The sequence below is a fragment of the Fistularia commersonii genome, chromosome 17 (genome assembly GCF_037954325.1).
Source record: "Fistularia commersonii isolate RoL2024-O1a breed Wild chromosome 17, RoL_Fcom_v1.0, whole genome shotgun sequence".
Classification (NCBI taxonomy): Eukaryota; Metazoa; Chordata; class Actinopteri; order Syngnathiformes; family Fistulariidae; genus Fistularia; species Fistularia commersonii.
Genome location: NC_141300.1, coordinates 5998326 through 6012958, shown reverse-complemented (window position 1 = coordinate 6012958; position 14633 = coordinate 5998326). Strand labels below are relative to the sequence as shown.

The 14633-nt window shown below is 45.2% G+C and overlaps 1 protein-coding gene across 1 annotated transcript in view; it reads right to left on the bottom strand.

Annotated features, from left to right (window-relative positions):
- b4galnt4a (beta-1,4-N-acetyl-galactosaminyl transferase 4a) overlaps positions 1-14607 on the bottom strand; it is a 154971-nt gene extending 140364 nt beyond the window's left edge. The window contains exon 1 of the mRNA XM_086162593.1: positions 14382-14607. Within this exon, the coding sequence (XP_086018719.1) occupies positions 14382-14523 (142 nt within the window). The 5' untranslated portion in view covers positions 14524-14607. The remainder of the gene's footprint in view (positions 1-14381) is intronic.
- Between the last annotated feature and the right edge of the window lie 26 nt (positions 14608-14633).

Genomic DNA, 14633 nt, shown 5'->3' with positions numbered 1-14633 from the left:
CTTTTGCATATACACTTGTGTGAGTGAGTGTTTGTTTTGGTCCATCACAAAAAATTCTAGAAAAGGCTAGAAAAGAGAAAAAAGAACAGCGTAAAATAGCAACCAACCGGCTTATTACGAAGAATTACCCATAAAAACTACAGCGGAATCACATGAATATCTGCAAGCCATCATCTGAATCAGAGCCCCTGTGCTGTAAAAACACCTCCAGGGAAATGATGAGGAAAGTATCAGTTAATTTGAAAGATTATTGAAAACTCTGATCAGCAACTTAGCAGCATTCTAATAAAAACGGGACGAAGCGACTCATCCAACGGGTGTATCTGTGAACCTTGGACTGAGACTGAAATAGCGGTACTAAAAAAGGAAAGTTTCTCTGAGCCAGTGCTGCGATAGTTATGCGATAGTTCTGTTTATAAAATGCTTTGATGAAAATGTACATTTGCGCTCCCACTGACGTTAACCAGCTGAGGCATTTTACCTTCTTAGTTATTTAACTGAGTTATAATCTGATTGAAGACTTACACAGATCCGGTTTAGTGTGTGATTAGATTTTTTACAGACAAGTCGTCGAGAAGGAAGGAAGGAAGGAAATGACTTTTCATCTTCTTCACATCCACCCCTATGTGTCTGCATTTGATATTTAATGAAAAAAAGCAGGCCGGTGGAAAGCTGATTGGCAAATGTTTGCACCATCAGAGGAAAAAACAATGGAAATAAGAAGGTGTAACCGCAAACACACAGTAATTTTCTCCATCAGAGTTCAAGTGGCCAGGGCACAAACACTGTTGTAAAGCATACAGTAAGGGTTTCCCTGGCCACTCACCCCCGCCCTCGAGCCCACTGAAAGTCATTACCCAATTCAGGAATCAGTAGAGTGGTTCGCTTCAGATGCGCTACTTGAGGGAAATCATTTTCTTTTCTTTTTATTTTCTCCCGAAAGCTTTAATTTCACTATCTGCATAATGTCATCTGTGCCAAGAACATTTTTAAAGCGACGGAGAATCCAACTGGCGCACTGGCATCTATGGGGATGCTCGGAAAGCTTCTGAGGCAGCCATGTAAGTGACCAGGTATCACCGATGAAGCAGTGAGGACCACCAACAGAGGAGAACTATCCCCACTGAAAACGGTGAGGGCAACACAATAAGCGTATTTGGTTCATCCGCTCTGCTGCAGTCTTGCTCAAGGACACTGAAGTGCAAGGACTTAAGGATCTCCATGGAAAACTGGTTGGCGTTTGCATGTGCAAACTGAAATGTCTTTTTTTTTTCTCTTTAATTTCGCTATTCATCAAGTTTCATCCTCACATCTCAGGTGTCACTTCGGTAATACAGGGGATTTAGTAATAATAAACTGAGAAGTTGTTATTTAATATTCACTGAAATAACGTTTGCAATGTTATTATGTTATTCTTGAATGTTTTCTCTGTACTGTTTTTACTGGTTTTGGGGGCTTCAGCCAAGCTTTAGTCAAGCTCAGCTGACGCTGGGTGAAGGTGGGGTTTAACCTCTCAATCACATATAGAGATATCCAACCATTCAGGCACTAATTTATGAGTTGCTTTGCTGTGCTGTCATTCCATCTTTTTTATTTGTCTTATATACATCATATTTATCCCCCCAAATGTCTTATTGGGGGGGATGCTAAGAATACTCAGTTCTGACAATGACTAAATGCCATTGTCCATTGCTACTGCTGACGTTTCATTGCACCATGTGACCAATCAATAAGAAACTGCGGCAGCCAACTGGCTGGTGGCACGATAGAACTGTTTTGTAACTGAGTAATGACTGAAACTCTTCTGCTCTGTCTCATTTTCTTCAATCCCATGCTTTTATTTTACCTGTTAGATGATACTTTTCACAGACTACAAAACCACTGCCAATCTAATATTTTTTGAAAAAGGGATTGGAGATATTTTCAGTAAGCATCAAACTGAATCTGTCTGGGGAATTTATCTACCACTGAAAATTCAGTCCTCAGGGAGTTCAGTATTTTTTTTATTTTTTTTTGTCTCTGAATGTGAACTCGAGAGCCAGATTCTGACTGACACATAACCTGAGGGCCTTTTACGGACCCCTGCTCCAGGGATGCATTCAAGCACTTTAAATATCTGTTTTGTTTTCTTTTAGCCCAAACTTTTACCTCATTTGAGGTGTTACTCTTTTTTTTGTTGAGCTTCAAAAGAAAGGACTTTTCGTATTGCCCTATAGGTTGGCATATATTAAAGATAGAACAACGGATCTGGTTTTTTGTAATACACTCATATATTCTCACCTTTTTGACAAAAATTATTTTTCTGCCCAAATCAACTCTTTGTTTAACATATGGTTCAGTTTTTTTTTTTGTGTATTTTCTGAAAATCTTGAAAAAATGACACTAGCGATATGCAGAATAATAATAAAGAAGTCTATGTGGCAGAAACACTGAGAACAATCCTGGGATCAAACTTCGAATCCTCGCCAGTAGAAGAACCTTCCTGCAATCCACAGGGTGGGCTGAAGCGGCGTGTTTAATGCGATGGATGGAGCCACATCATCTTGCCTCTCAAAGGAAGGCAAATCTCTGTGTCGAATACGCCCTGAGGGAGATCATGCACTACACTTGCATGAGAAATAAATAAATGAATATGAAAATGACAGATGTGTCATTTTCTGAAAAAGTGGGGAATTTCAGCAGCGAGAAGAAAAAAGGAAAAAGGTCCGAATAAAAGTGAAACAGGCGATTGGATCGCGGAGGAGAGGACAAGAGAAAATTAGACGTGTAATGCCACAGATGAGTGTCTCATCAAAAGGAGAACATCGCAGTTATCCAGTCCCGCGGCGGCGCGCCTCGAGATGTGACACCCAGGTCGGCTCCACGGCCTGCCCACTCATATTTCCTCCTTTTTCTGTCCTCAGTCCAAACTGTTCTCCCCACTTCACTTCAGTTCATCTCGCTATAGAGGCTTCTTTTCCTATTCCAGGGATGGATGTTAGCTCACCATCACAAATGCTGCACAACAATCCTCGCTGGGTAACATGATGGGTTTATTATCTATCGGGTAAAGTCTCAGGATGTCAGCCTTGAATTTTATTTTTATTTTTTTTGTTGTTCAGATAGGAGGAATTTATAGCAGTGCCCTTGGTAGCTGGTGTTATCTCAATAGACAAAAAAAAAATATTCCAAGATATGATGTGCAAGAGGCAAAGCCGGCAGAAACGGACTTAAAGATCACGTTGGAATTTAAAACAGGTTTTGGAGACTTATCAAACGTGATTTAGATAGTAAGGATAACGTGGAACAATCGCAGTCATGCAATACGAAGTGATCGGACCAAGGTGATATTCAGATACCGTTCCATAACACCGGTATTCATTGTAGTTGTTCTTGAAATGAAGGGTTTCCCCATGATTTTGAACACAATCGGATTAATTGACCGGCAAGTAAACAGATAGATGGATAGATGGATAGATGGATAGATAGATAGATAGATAGATAGATAGATAGATAGATAGATAGATAGATAGATAGATAGATAGATAGATAGATAGATAGATTGTTGACATTTTAGACATGAAATTCCAGACACAGATGTACATTTCATAAGAATGGGTCCGATGTGAAGTGCAGCAACCTTGACTTTTTTACGATAGTGTGTTCAGAAGAAGATCGGGAAATTGAAGCTAGACAACCACAAAACATGCTGCCTCTGACTACAGTTATCACTTGTTGAAGACTAAAGAGACATACACTATATGGCCAAAGGTATTTGCTCACATATTCAAATAATTGGAATCAGGTGGTCCAATCACTTCCATGGCCACAGGTGTATAAAATAAAGAACCTCGGCATGCAGACGATTTACAAACATTTGTGAAAAGATTGGAACTCTGATAGGATGCCACCAGGGCAACAAATCCAGTCATGAAATTTCCTTGTTCCTCAATATTCCACAGTTAACTGTCAACTGTACTATGAGAACAGGTAAGTGTTTGGGAACGATAGCAACTCAGCCATGGAGTGTTAGGCCACATAAACGCATAGTGCAAAGAGGTGGCCAACTTTCTGCAGAGTCAATCGCTACAGACCTCCGAACTTCATGTGGCATTAGCTCAAGAACAGCGCGCAGAGAGCTTCATAGAATGGGTTTCCACGGCTGAGCAGCCGCATCCAAGCCACACATCACCAAATGTGCAAAGCATTGGATGCAGTGGTGTAAAGAAGACCGCCCCCGGACTCTAGAGCAGTGGAGACAAGTTCTCTGGAGTGACAAATCGCACTTCTCCATCTGGTAATCTGATGGACGAGTCTTGGTTTGGCAGTTGCCAGGAGAATGGTACTTGATTGACTGCAATGTGCCAAGTGTAAACTTTGGTGGAGGCGGGGGTTATCGTGTGGGGTTGTTTTTCAGGAGCTGGGCTCGGCCCCTTAGTTCCAGTGAAAGGAACTGTGAAAGCTTCAGCATACCAAGACATTTTGGTCAATTCCATACTCTCAGCTTTGTGGGAACCGTTTGGAGCTGGCCCCTTCCCTTTCCAACATCACTGTGCACCAGTGCACAAAGCAAGGTCCATAAAGACATGGATGACAGAGTCTGGTGTGGATGAACTTGACTGGCCTGCACGGAGTCCCGACCTCAACCCGATAGAACACCTTTGGGATGAACTAGAGCGGAGACTGAGAGCCAGGCCAGTTTGTGACCTCACAAATGCACTTCTGGAAGAACGATCAAAATTCCCATAAACACACTCCTTGTGGACAGCCTTCCCAAAACAAGGGAAGCTGTTCTGGCTGGAAAGGGTGGACGGATATCATATTGAGCCCTATGGATTAGGAATGGGCTGTCACTTTAGTTCATACAGTATGTGAGTCAAGGCAGGTGAGCAAATACATTTGTCCATGTAGTGTATTTCAATAATAATAATATTAAGTATAATAATAATAGTGATGGGTAGCACAGTGGCACAGTGATTAGCACTTCCGCAACAAGAAGGTCCCAGGTTCGATTCCAACAGCCCACAAACATGCATTAGAATCTTAATTGCCCAGACTTGTGTAGAGTGTGTGAACCCCGTCCTTTGCCAAAAGACAGCTGGGATGAGCTCCATCTTCCCCCACGTGACCATGAGTGCAGGACAAGCACTATAGATAATGAATAATGATATAATTATGGTTTGTGTGGTTCAGAAACATGTGATGATGACGGAAATTATCAGAGGAGCTTCAAAAAGCAAATACTACAATGAATAATATAGTACTATATAAAATTACTTTTGAAAAAAAGGCTGCATCTGACTTTCTGTCACAGCTTTCTTTGTAACATTCACTTGGCCCATAGCAAGTCCACACTGCAACTGCCAGAACTACAAAACTGAGCTCTTATCCAAACATTTTCAACCGACTGTGTTTGTTGGACTGGGAGTCATACAAGAGTGCACAGATACGCTACGGAGAGCGCGGGCACACAGAATACTAAAAAAACGGACATCTATTCATCCTGAATTGGTGTGAGAAATTAATCAAGAGATTTTAAAATTCAGTGCACACCAGTGGGGGCGCCGTTTAAAGCAGGTATACGCAGTTGTATAAACATGTAAACAGATCCAGAGTAAACTAAAAACTTTCCCTCTCCTCCGGCGTCCGTCTCCTCCGGACCAGCCTCGCCTCTTAAAAGGGATCACTGTTCGAAGGGGCCTCGGAGAGAGACGCGACCAGCCTTCGTGAATAGGGAATCAGACGCTTGGAGTAAAAACAGTGATGGACCACATCAACCTGTACTCCCCGTGTGTGTCTTCTGGTGAGAAATATTGCAGTGTGATAAAAGGAAAGCTGTCAGGGTGGTAGTGGTGGGGAGGCATACACCTGCAAGACCAAGACAAACACTAAAAGCACCCCTACAGTTTCACATAAGCAATACCATCAGCAGGGGGGTTCACACCAGACCTGTTGCCGAACAGCGGGGAACCAGTCCGCCAAGACGCTCACTGTCGATGTGTTTTATTCTTTCCGTATGTGTACATATTCCCGGAAGCCCGGCCCCGCCCACCAAAAAAGATACGAGGGGAAAAAAAACTCGCCTTCTTGCCACCGCTGGCTTTCATGTGCGGGGATGAATTCCGATCCCACCCCCGGAGCTGGTCCCACAAATGTGTAAATATTCATCAGGGCGCAAATGAAAAGAGGGACTGTGCGCAATGCTGATTTCAAAAGAAAAACGCATTTGGAGGAAAATAGAGGGGGAGGCACATTGGGACGAGCATTTCACGGTCATTTAGTCTCTTGTATCGAATGTGTCCATTTCGATGACTGTTCAACAGAGCTGTAAAAAAAAAAAAAGGAAAATCCACAAAGTAAATTACAATTCAAAACCAGTGGGTCCGTCTCCAAAGTTCAGCCTCTTAGTTATAGTTGTCCCTAGCCTTTTGATACTTTCTGTGTCTTCGCTCAAACCGGCACAGCCTCGGGCAGAGGTGACCTTTTCCATTAAGCATCGCCACGGTGAGCTCATTCTCGACAGCAGAGCGCGCGTGAACGCTCACTCTTTGATGATTGATTGAAACCCCGCAAGCTCAGGATCGCTTACAGTAAGGCAACACCGGGGCTGAGGCAGCCCAGCGCCGCACACAAAAAAAAAAAAAAAAACCTGAAAGAAAATCCTCCTGCGGAGGGTGGGGGGTAAGGAGCGGATCCGAGCCCAGGCGCCGGGAGGATGACGAATCCCTTCACGACGAGGATCACGCTCATCCGCGGTTGATACCCCTACCCGACATCTGTCTCTCCGTCTCCGTCTCCTCTCCTTTCCGCATCCCTTCTCATTTTCAAAACCATTGTCGGCTCGCCCTCTGCTTTCACCACTGTTCCGGTACATTGAAATACCAGGTGTCTGCGCTGAGGAAAACCGCTCTCAGTTGTGTTACAGTATTATTGCTGCATTATTAGCCGCTGACCAAGCACAGACGCAAAGATGCGGACTAGTTCATCGGGAGTCACAGCCACCTCCTCTCCTGGTGCGGCCTGTTCCGAGTCCCACCTGTTGTGCGAGCAGGGTGTCCTTCCTCGGCACTGTTTCTCTCCACCAAATGCTCATCGCCACCCTCCCCCTTCCTCCCCCTGTTTGCAACGAGCGTGCCAGCGGGCACGCCGTGCCAACATTCAGCTGCTTCCTCTTCTGCTCAGCTAAACACTGGGCCTAAAGTGCGGACGGCAGCGGGATCCGGGTGGGGTGCGCGAGAGAGCGCGCTCGCAAACATGCGACACTTTGGGAGAAAAACGCTACATCCGCAAACATACTTCCATCTTTTTTACACTAAATCCCTGTGTTTTTTCGCTCGCTCACTCTCAACGCGCTGACAAATCTCCTGCGGCGGAACGGTGGCAGTATGCCAGGACTCTCATCTGGATGAGACACAGCGGGTAACTTGATGGTGGCTTGTTAGGTAGGCCAACACAAATTTCATTAACCCCGGGGTTAACACACTCGGGACTCCAGATTTCCCAGCTTTCCTGCTCACCTTTAAAAAAAAAGCCCCTTCCCCGATGCTCTGTGCAAATCTCATGTGTAGCGCATGAGACGGGAAAAGCACCGTCACGGTGTAAAAGCGCTTCCTAGACAATTATTACAACTGTTCTTCTTGCTAGTACAAGACAAAGACACTCCTTCCTCCTTCCGCTTTCTTAAAATAGCTGCTATGTGACAATAAAACCAGATGCACGACAATCGCAGCCGCGCCACCTGTTAATGAAACTAAATATGGCGGCGTGGGCTGTTATATTTCACGCCATCACTCAAACAGACGAGCAAAACCTCGAAAATCCGAAAGGAAAATTTGTCATTCTCATACAATCGCCAACAATCCTACAGTTCGGCCGATAATTCGGTCAAACCGTCGAGTTCATGGTCTCGCACCCAAAAGGACGGACCAGCGACTGACGTTGGTCTGCATGTGTGAAAAGACCGAGAAAAGTCACCTGCGAGCGACTAATACAAGCCTTTTGTGTTGAACTTGGTGAAGAAACCAACAGGAGACCATTGACGTTTGAGGGGATTCTGGCACTCGGTTAGAAACGAAATGAATGCAGCACTTTGTAAACAGTCCAGCAGACTGTACTCATCCAGCTGGAAGGGCGGTTTGTTTAGTTGGGGAAAACGGGGGGTGTTAAAAAAAGAAAGAAAAGAAAAGAAAAGAAACTGCTCTTCAGCTATTATTGATCGGTTCAACTCCCTTCTAACTTTACGGATGTCTGCGGCCGGATGTCGATCAGATCGGCCCCCCCCAAGACACTGTCAGATTTCCTATCCCTTTCCCATCCCCCACCCTGTTTTTGATGTCTTCTGCTTCCATGCTAACACAATCTTTACTGGCTGCACAACCACTTGCCCTCCTCTTTGTATTTCTGAGTGATGTTTACGTGCCACCTCTGATAGCTGCCGGTTGAGCCGCGGTCAAAAAGAGTGGGAATTTTGGTGGAATGCATTTTGGAAACATTTGATTTGATAAAAAGGGGTTACTTTCACAGCTGGTCGCGATGGCTGATCATCCTGGCTTGCAACAGCGGTCGGACGGTCAAACTTCCTCAGACATTATTTCCAAGCTGTGTGTAAAGGACACGCATAAGTAGATGACAAAGTATTATTTTGTTCTCTCTAATCCTTCCCTTGTCTTCAGTCCCAATAGACAGGTCCTACGGCATCGAGGCATTTTGAGGATGAAGGCCCATGTCGTTACTGGGACAACCTTCATCCTTACAGCGAAATTACAGAGAGAGATTTACCGGATTGGGAAGATAAGCATTGGGGTAGATTCACTGTTGAGCCTTTAACAGACCCCCGCCCTCCCCCGCCTCCTTTTGAGATACCACCTCACAATGGCCTGACATCCACACATGCACAGCCGTTTGAATGAGAGACGCTGGCGTCAAACGAATTGACCTCCACGTAACGCGGTTACTTTGGATTGGTTATTGTCACGTCTCCTCATTTCGCGATGGCGGTCGACCTGCACAAGGAGGTAATGAGATTGCGGCTTTCAGTTTCATGATCAGAAAAGAAATTAACAACTTCAACTTGGAAATAAAAAATATAAAATTGATATCAGAAGAGTTTCCATTGTGCCCAGGCAAAGAATCAGTCTCAGTAAGGAAATCTATGGTCTGAATAAGCGGAGATGCTTTTTTACATTGCAGAGAGAACCTTTTCTCTATGTCACCTAACAAAGGGAGCATTTACTGGAATAATGTTCACGGTGTTCTCGCCATGTTGACAGCGCCCACGGCGGGACTACCATTGCTACAAGAGAGCCAAGAATTAAAAACTTACTGTACAAATTACCTTTTTTACGGAGCATGTAGGTTGTTTATCTTCCTTCCTCCGTTTACACCTACTCAGTTTTATTACGCGGTAGAAGCAAGCACCTGACGGCTACATTATTCACAAATCTAAAATCATAATTGACAATATTCATCGGTGCATGAATAAATGATAGCATCTAAAGCTACACTATAAATATTTAAAAACTTCGACAAAATGGTGATTTGCTACTTCCCAGACAGAGCAGCTCGAGCTTAGGTAAAAGCTGACCAGCCGTGTGAACCACAAGAGCTAAAATTAGGGGGAGTGTCATCAGAGGGCATGGTTACCATGACAGCGAGGCAGCCTGAAGGTGTTGCTGCTGAGACACGACAACGGGCCGGATCCAACTTGACCTGCAACTCTTCGAGTGTTCAGATGTGGGTGTAAAGGGGTTTTGTGAAGTGAGTTTGCACCTTCCCGGTGAGAGACATTCATACGAAAACAGCGACGAGCTGAGGGTGTTTTTTATTCCCAAAACCCTTCCGGCTTCAGAAAAACCTGCAAATGGAATCGCCATGATAAAACAAACACTGACGCATCCCACCAGCCCATAAGCACACGCTCAAATCCCCCCATATGTTGGCCCCGCTGGGCAACCCGGCAACCGATGGATCTAAGCCCGTGGGTCTTCCCCTTTTAGACACCCTCTTTATCCCTCCAGAACAGTGACGACATGTAGCGTTTGTGTTTGTTCACACGTTTATTACGATTTAGTGGCCAGGTATTTATGTTAGGGTGGTTGCCGCTTCCTGTGTGTACCTACGCATGTGAGATCATAGTTGATCAATAGGGCACTGTATGTGGCGGTCGGCCCCCTCCTCCTCAGTGGACCTGTTGATGCTAGAAAACAGGGGGGCTGTTGTGCAAATGGGTGGCCACATAAATGTGGCACTCATCTAATATGCACGGCGGCGCTGCCTGCCAACACATTTCCTCATTGAAATTCAGATTAAATAAGGCCAGTCTAGCCAGTGTGCGTTCGGAAAATTATTTAATTATACCTTTTTGGCTTTCCCCATCAAAACACCTACGCCCAGCCACCTCCACTTATAAAGGTAGAATAAATGTCCAGGAAAAAAACAAGGAAAAAATGCAATGTACATTCACAAGAATTGCCCGGCGTGTTATAATTAGGTTTCTTTGTAGGAAAACACGTGGGCTATGTAAGTGAAACACACAGTCTCCCGTGTTTGTTTGCTCAACATGAACACGTGAAGGTGCTGGTGCGCGGCTCCCCTGATCTCAAATCCCAAATCACTAAGATGCAAGTGGATTGCTCATCATCCTCGGTCTGTCCGAATAATTCGCCGGCATAAAATCGTGAGCCTGCCAACATATGAAGCACCAATGAGAGCGTCTGGAAATGATCTCTGAGCTCTCGCACGTTCATCACACCACTTGAATAGAGTATGTGATAGTCTGAAAGGGTGTCTACTTTCAGGCAGCTAGACCTTTTTCTTAAATATTGAACTTAGGCTGGCCAAGAAACGCAAACATTTCTATTCGAAGCTGGTTCAAAGAAGAGACCGTGACCGTCTTACAAACTTTTATACATCTTGGGAAAAACAGGCAGCACTATGAGGAAGATATACATATAAATATATATATTTAGTCTAGTGGTTCTGAGGAATAAACTCAACTTGCTTTGGGCCAAAACTGTGTTTACCTGGGTGTCTTCAAAGTGTGAAGGCCTCCTCTTGGAGTTTAGCCTCACCCAGTCAACCAGCACACACACACACACACACACACACACGCACACACGCACACACACACACGCACACACGCAGGTGGGCTGAGTAAGTCTTGGTAATCCTAAAATGATCATGTTGAAAATCAACATCTGTGAAGCATCTCAACAAACCTCCTCCTAAAAGAAAACTGATATTTCGCAAGGGCTCAGAAACACCTTCACGGCCCCCTCTGTCTTCATCCTGTCATTTTTACCACCCTTGTTTACCATATTAACTCCAAGGTTTGACATCGAGAAGAAAAATCGTTTGGAAAATGTGTCGTTTCCCGTTCAAATAAGACTCAGAACAAAAGAAAAGAAAAAAATTAATGACAATATTTCACCCTGTCTCCCCTCTGTACAATAAATCAATGAATAGTAATACTTTCTCTGCATAGAGAGACGCCTGCTAGCTCGGTATGAATATTTACACACTTCATATCAGCCCTTTCGTAGTAATGGCTACATGTCACTTAGGAACCCCTTGATGTGCGAGGGAACGCGTTATTTATCAGAGGTTAAGTGAGTTGACCCGCTGAGACGCCAACTAAATGGAAGACAGTCAATTAACAGCTCGGTCAGCATGAACCCCCCTCCCCCCATCAAACGGCAGTGGGAAAGTCACAAAGGCAGATGATTAGCTGAACACTTAAAGAAGGAAAAGAAAGAAAGAAAAGAAGGCTTGCGACTACATCGCCGCGCAATTGGCCCTGAGTCCAAATCACCGGAGGAGGAAAATAAAGGGAGTATTGTATTTCCTGGCTAGCTGGCGCAAATTTGCACTTCTGACAGCAAAATTGAACAGGCTGAGTGATTGTGCTCGCAAAGGGGGAGAAGAGGACTGAGGGTGAGAGACAATCCACTACATTACCTTCACATTCCTGCCTGCTGTGAATTTCTACTTCTATAGGGTAGGAACATAAATTCCCAACTCTCTTAGGATAACTGTTGTTTCCCTACTATTTCCATCAGTGGCCTTTAACTACTTTTCCCCTGTCTGAGTGTGTGAATGAGCTAACTGGTTCAAATGCATCAGAATTCAGTCGGATTTTCAAAATCCCCCTCAGTTGTCCAGTACCTGTTTGCGACGGCACCGGACGAAAAAATAAGGAAAAAAAAGAAAAACCTCCGCTCCCGTGGAGAGTCATGAGTGGATTCCAACAGAATCCTAATGAGCTCATTTTCATAGGCTCCGCTGTCGTGGTTACAACAGCGCAGAGAAAAAAAACAGCAGCCCCTCCCCCCGCCGAGCATGAAGCTGAAATGTCGATTGGAGAAGTTGATCCGAGGAGGGGTTTTAGGACCCACCCACAAAATCAAAATACATAAAAGCTGGATTTTAAAAAAGAATTAAATAAATAAAAGAAACTAAAAGGAATTGTGGGTGGCGGAATGGTTAATGCTTCCACCTCAAAAAATGAGGGTCCTTGGCTCAATTCTGACAGGACGCCTGTGTGCGCGAAGTTTGCATGTTCTCCCCATATCCAAGTTTGTTTCCTACATGTTCTTCGTTTTCCTCCAACAATGCAAAAACACACAGTAGTTCAGCAGGGGAGCCTGAATTGCCGCACGCTCATGAATGAGAGGGTGATTGGGTTTTTCTCTGTTTACGCGGCCCTGTGATTGACAGGTCCCGCATGAACCCCACCGTCTCTCCCATTGACAGCTGGGATAGGCTCCAGGTTCTCTTGAGTACATAATAAGCGGATTACATCATGACTGAATGAATGAATGAATGAATGAATGAATTAGATAGGGTCAAGTTTGAGGCACCGAAGCACATCAGTTGCGCAAGCATGCAAGCCCCAGGTGGTGGGGGGGGGGGGGGTGGGAGGGGTGGTGGGGAGGCAAACTACCTTCTCCCGAGTCAATGTGTGCATTGGCACGACCCACCGGAAGCATCTAAGCCACCGCCGCTGTCATCACACACATTCGTCAGGCGCGGGGCTCGGACTATTTATAGACCCTCGCAGTGGCGGCTACTGATTGATCACAATTCCAGCCATAGTCACTCTGGAGTCACGCATGATGCTTCAATCGTAAAGTCAATGAATGAGCTTCTGCGAAAGAAAAAAAAAAAAAAAAGGTACAAAGGGCACTCAACCGAATCTGATTTGGATCTAAAATGTTTTGCACAGAAAACCCTGTTCATTTGTCACATTGGTGTTATTTCCTGCTCCCTCCGCCTGCAGCAACAAAAAGTAAGAGTACACATGGTTTCAAGTAAAGTACCACAAATCCTTTTTTTTTAAATCTCATTTTTCTTTTTTTTTTTGGAAAAAAAAGTGGCTCCTGCTTGTTTTATGATGGTACGGGAATATTTCTACATCTGGCCTCGGGTCCTGTCTTCTGAAAACTAAACCTGGTCTGCTGTTGGGAGATCTCCACGGCTGAGATCAGAGACAATGAGATGATGATCCCCTGTGTGACATTGAGTGCCTGTAAGTGTGTGAGTGTGTGTGTGTGTGTGTGTGTGCGTGTGTGTGTGTGTGAGCGCGTGCACTGGCTCACATCGAGGGCATCATAGTCATCGGATATCACTTTACACAGAGAGCCGCGGCTGATATACTCCAACCGTACCGCGTTGAGGTTTGCAGTGGGTAATGGCACATTACCTGGTGCTCAACAGCACCTCTGCCTCAGCCTATGAGTGCAGGGGCGGGAGGCACGACAGCAGCAGGTGGGGAGGTGGAGATCCGGCCGTCCACCCGCCCCCATCACAACATTTTCCCCGGTCTGACTGCCAGGCCTGTGACCTCCGACGCCACCTTCGTCAAAAGCCCTTTGATTATTTATGCTTAAGGAGCGGAAGGGGAGGAGGAGGACCAGGGGGGGTGACTTTTAGCTTGGCTTGGGATTGACCTTGTTGCTCATTTTTTCTGGCCTGCAATTAATTCATGAAGACGGCTTGACGGCCGCTTCCTGCGGCGAATCTGCAAGGCGCGCATCGCACCACGTGAAAACCTCAGCGGATCGGCAGTTTAGGGGTCACAGATTCATTCAAATAACGGTAACAATGAAGTTTTTGTCTGCGTGTGTCACTGACTCCTATGACTGCAAATCCCCTCTAATCTGCCATGTTGAGGCCAGTCAAAGTGCAGCCGTGGCTACGCTTGGTGGCAAAATAATCTGCCTCCCTGTTACATCATACCCTCGAAGGAGTCCCCTGTGCCGGGATGTGTTTTTTTATTTTATTTCTTTTTTTTTGAATTTTTAAACATTCTCCAGGGCACAAAAAGATCTACTCCTGTCTTCCCCCAGGTCGCCCCACTCCCTCACCCTCCCTATCCCTCCACCCTTCCCCCAGAACAAAACTACCTTTCCCGTAGTTGAAGTGCAGTTTGATAGTCTTGCCCTGGTTGATGTGCAGGTAGGTGAACCACACGGCGGAGGTGAGCAGCACCAGCAGCAGCAGGAGCTTGAACTGCTTCCGGATCTTCTTCACGGGGAAGCGCAGCATGCTGGCTGAAACATCCTCCGGTGAGTAAAAACAAAAACAAAACAAAACAAAAAAAAAAAAAAAAAAAAAAAAAAAAAACAGGTGAGGGGAAGTCACAAAGAGTTCCTCAA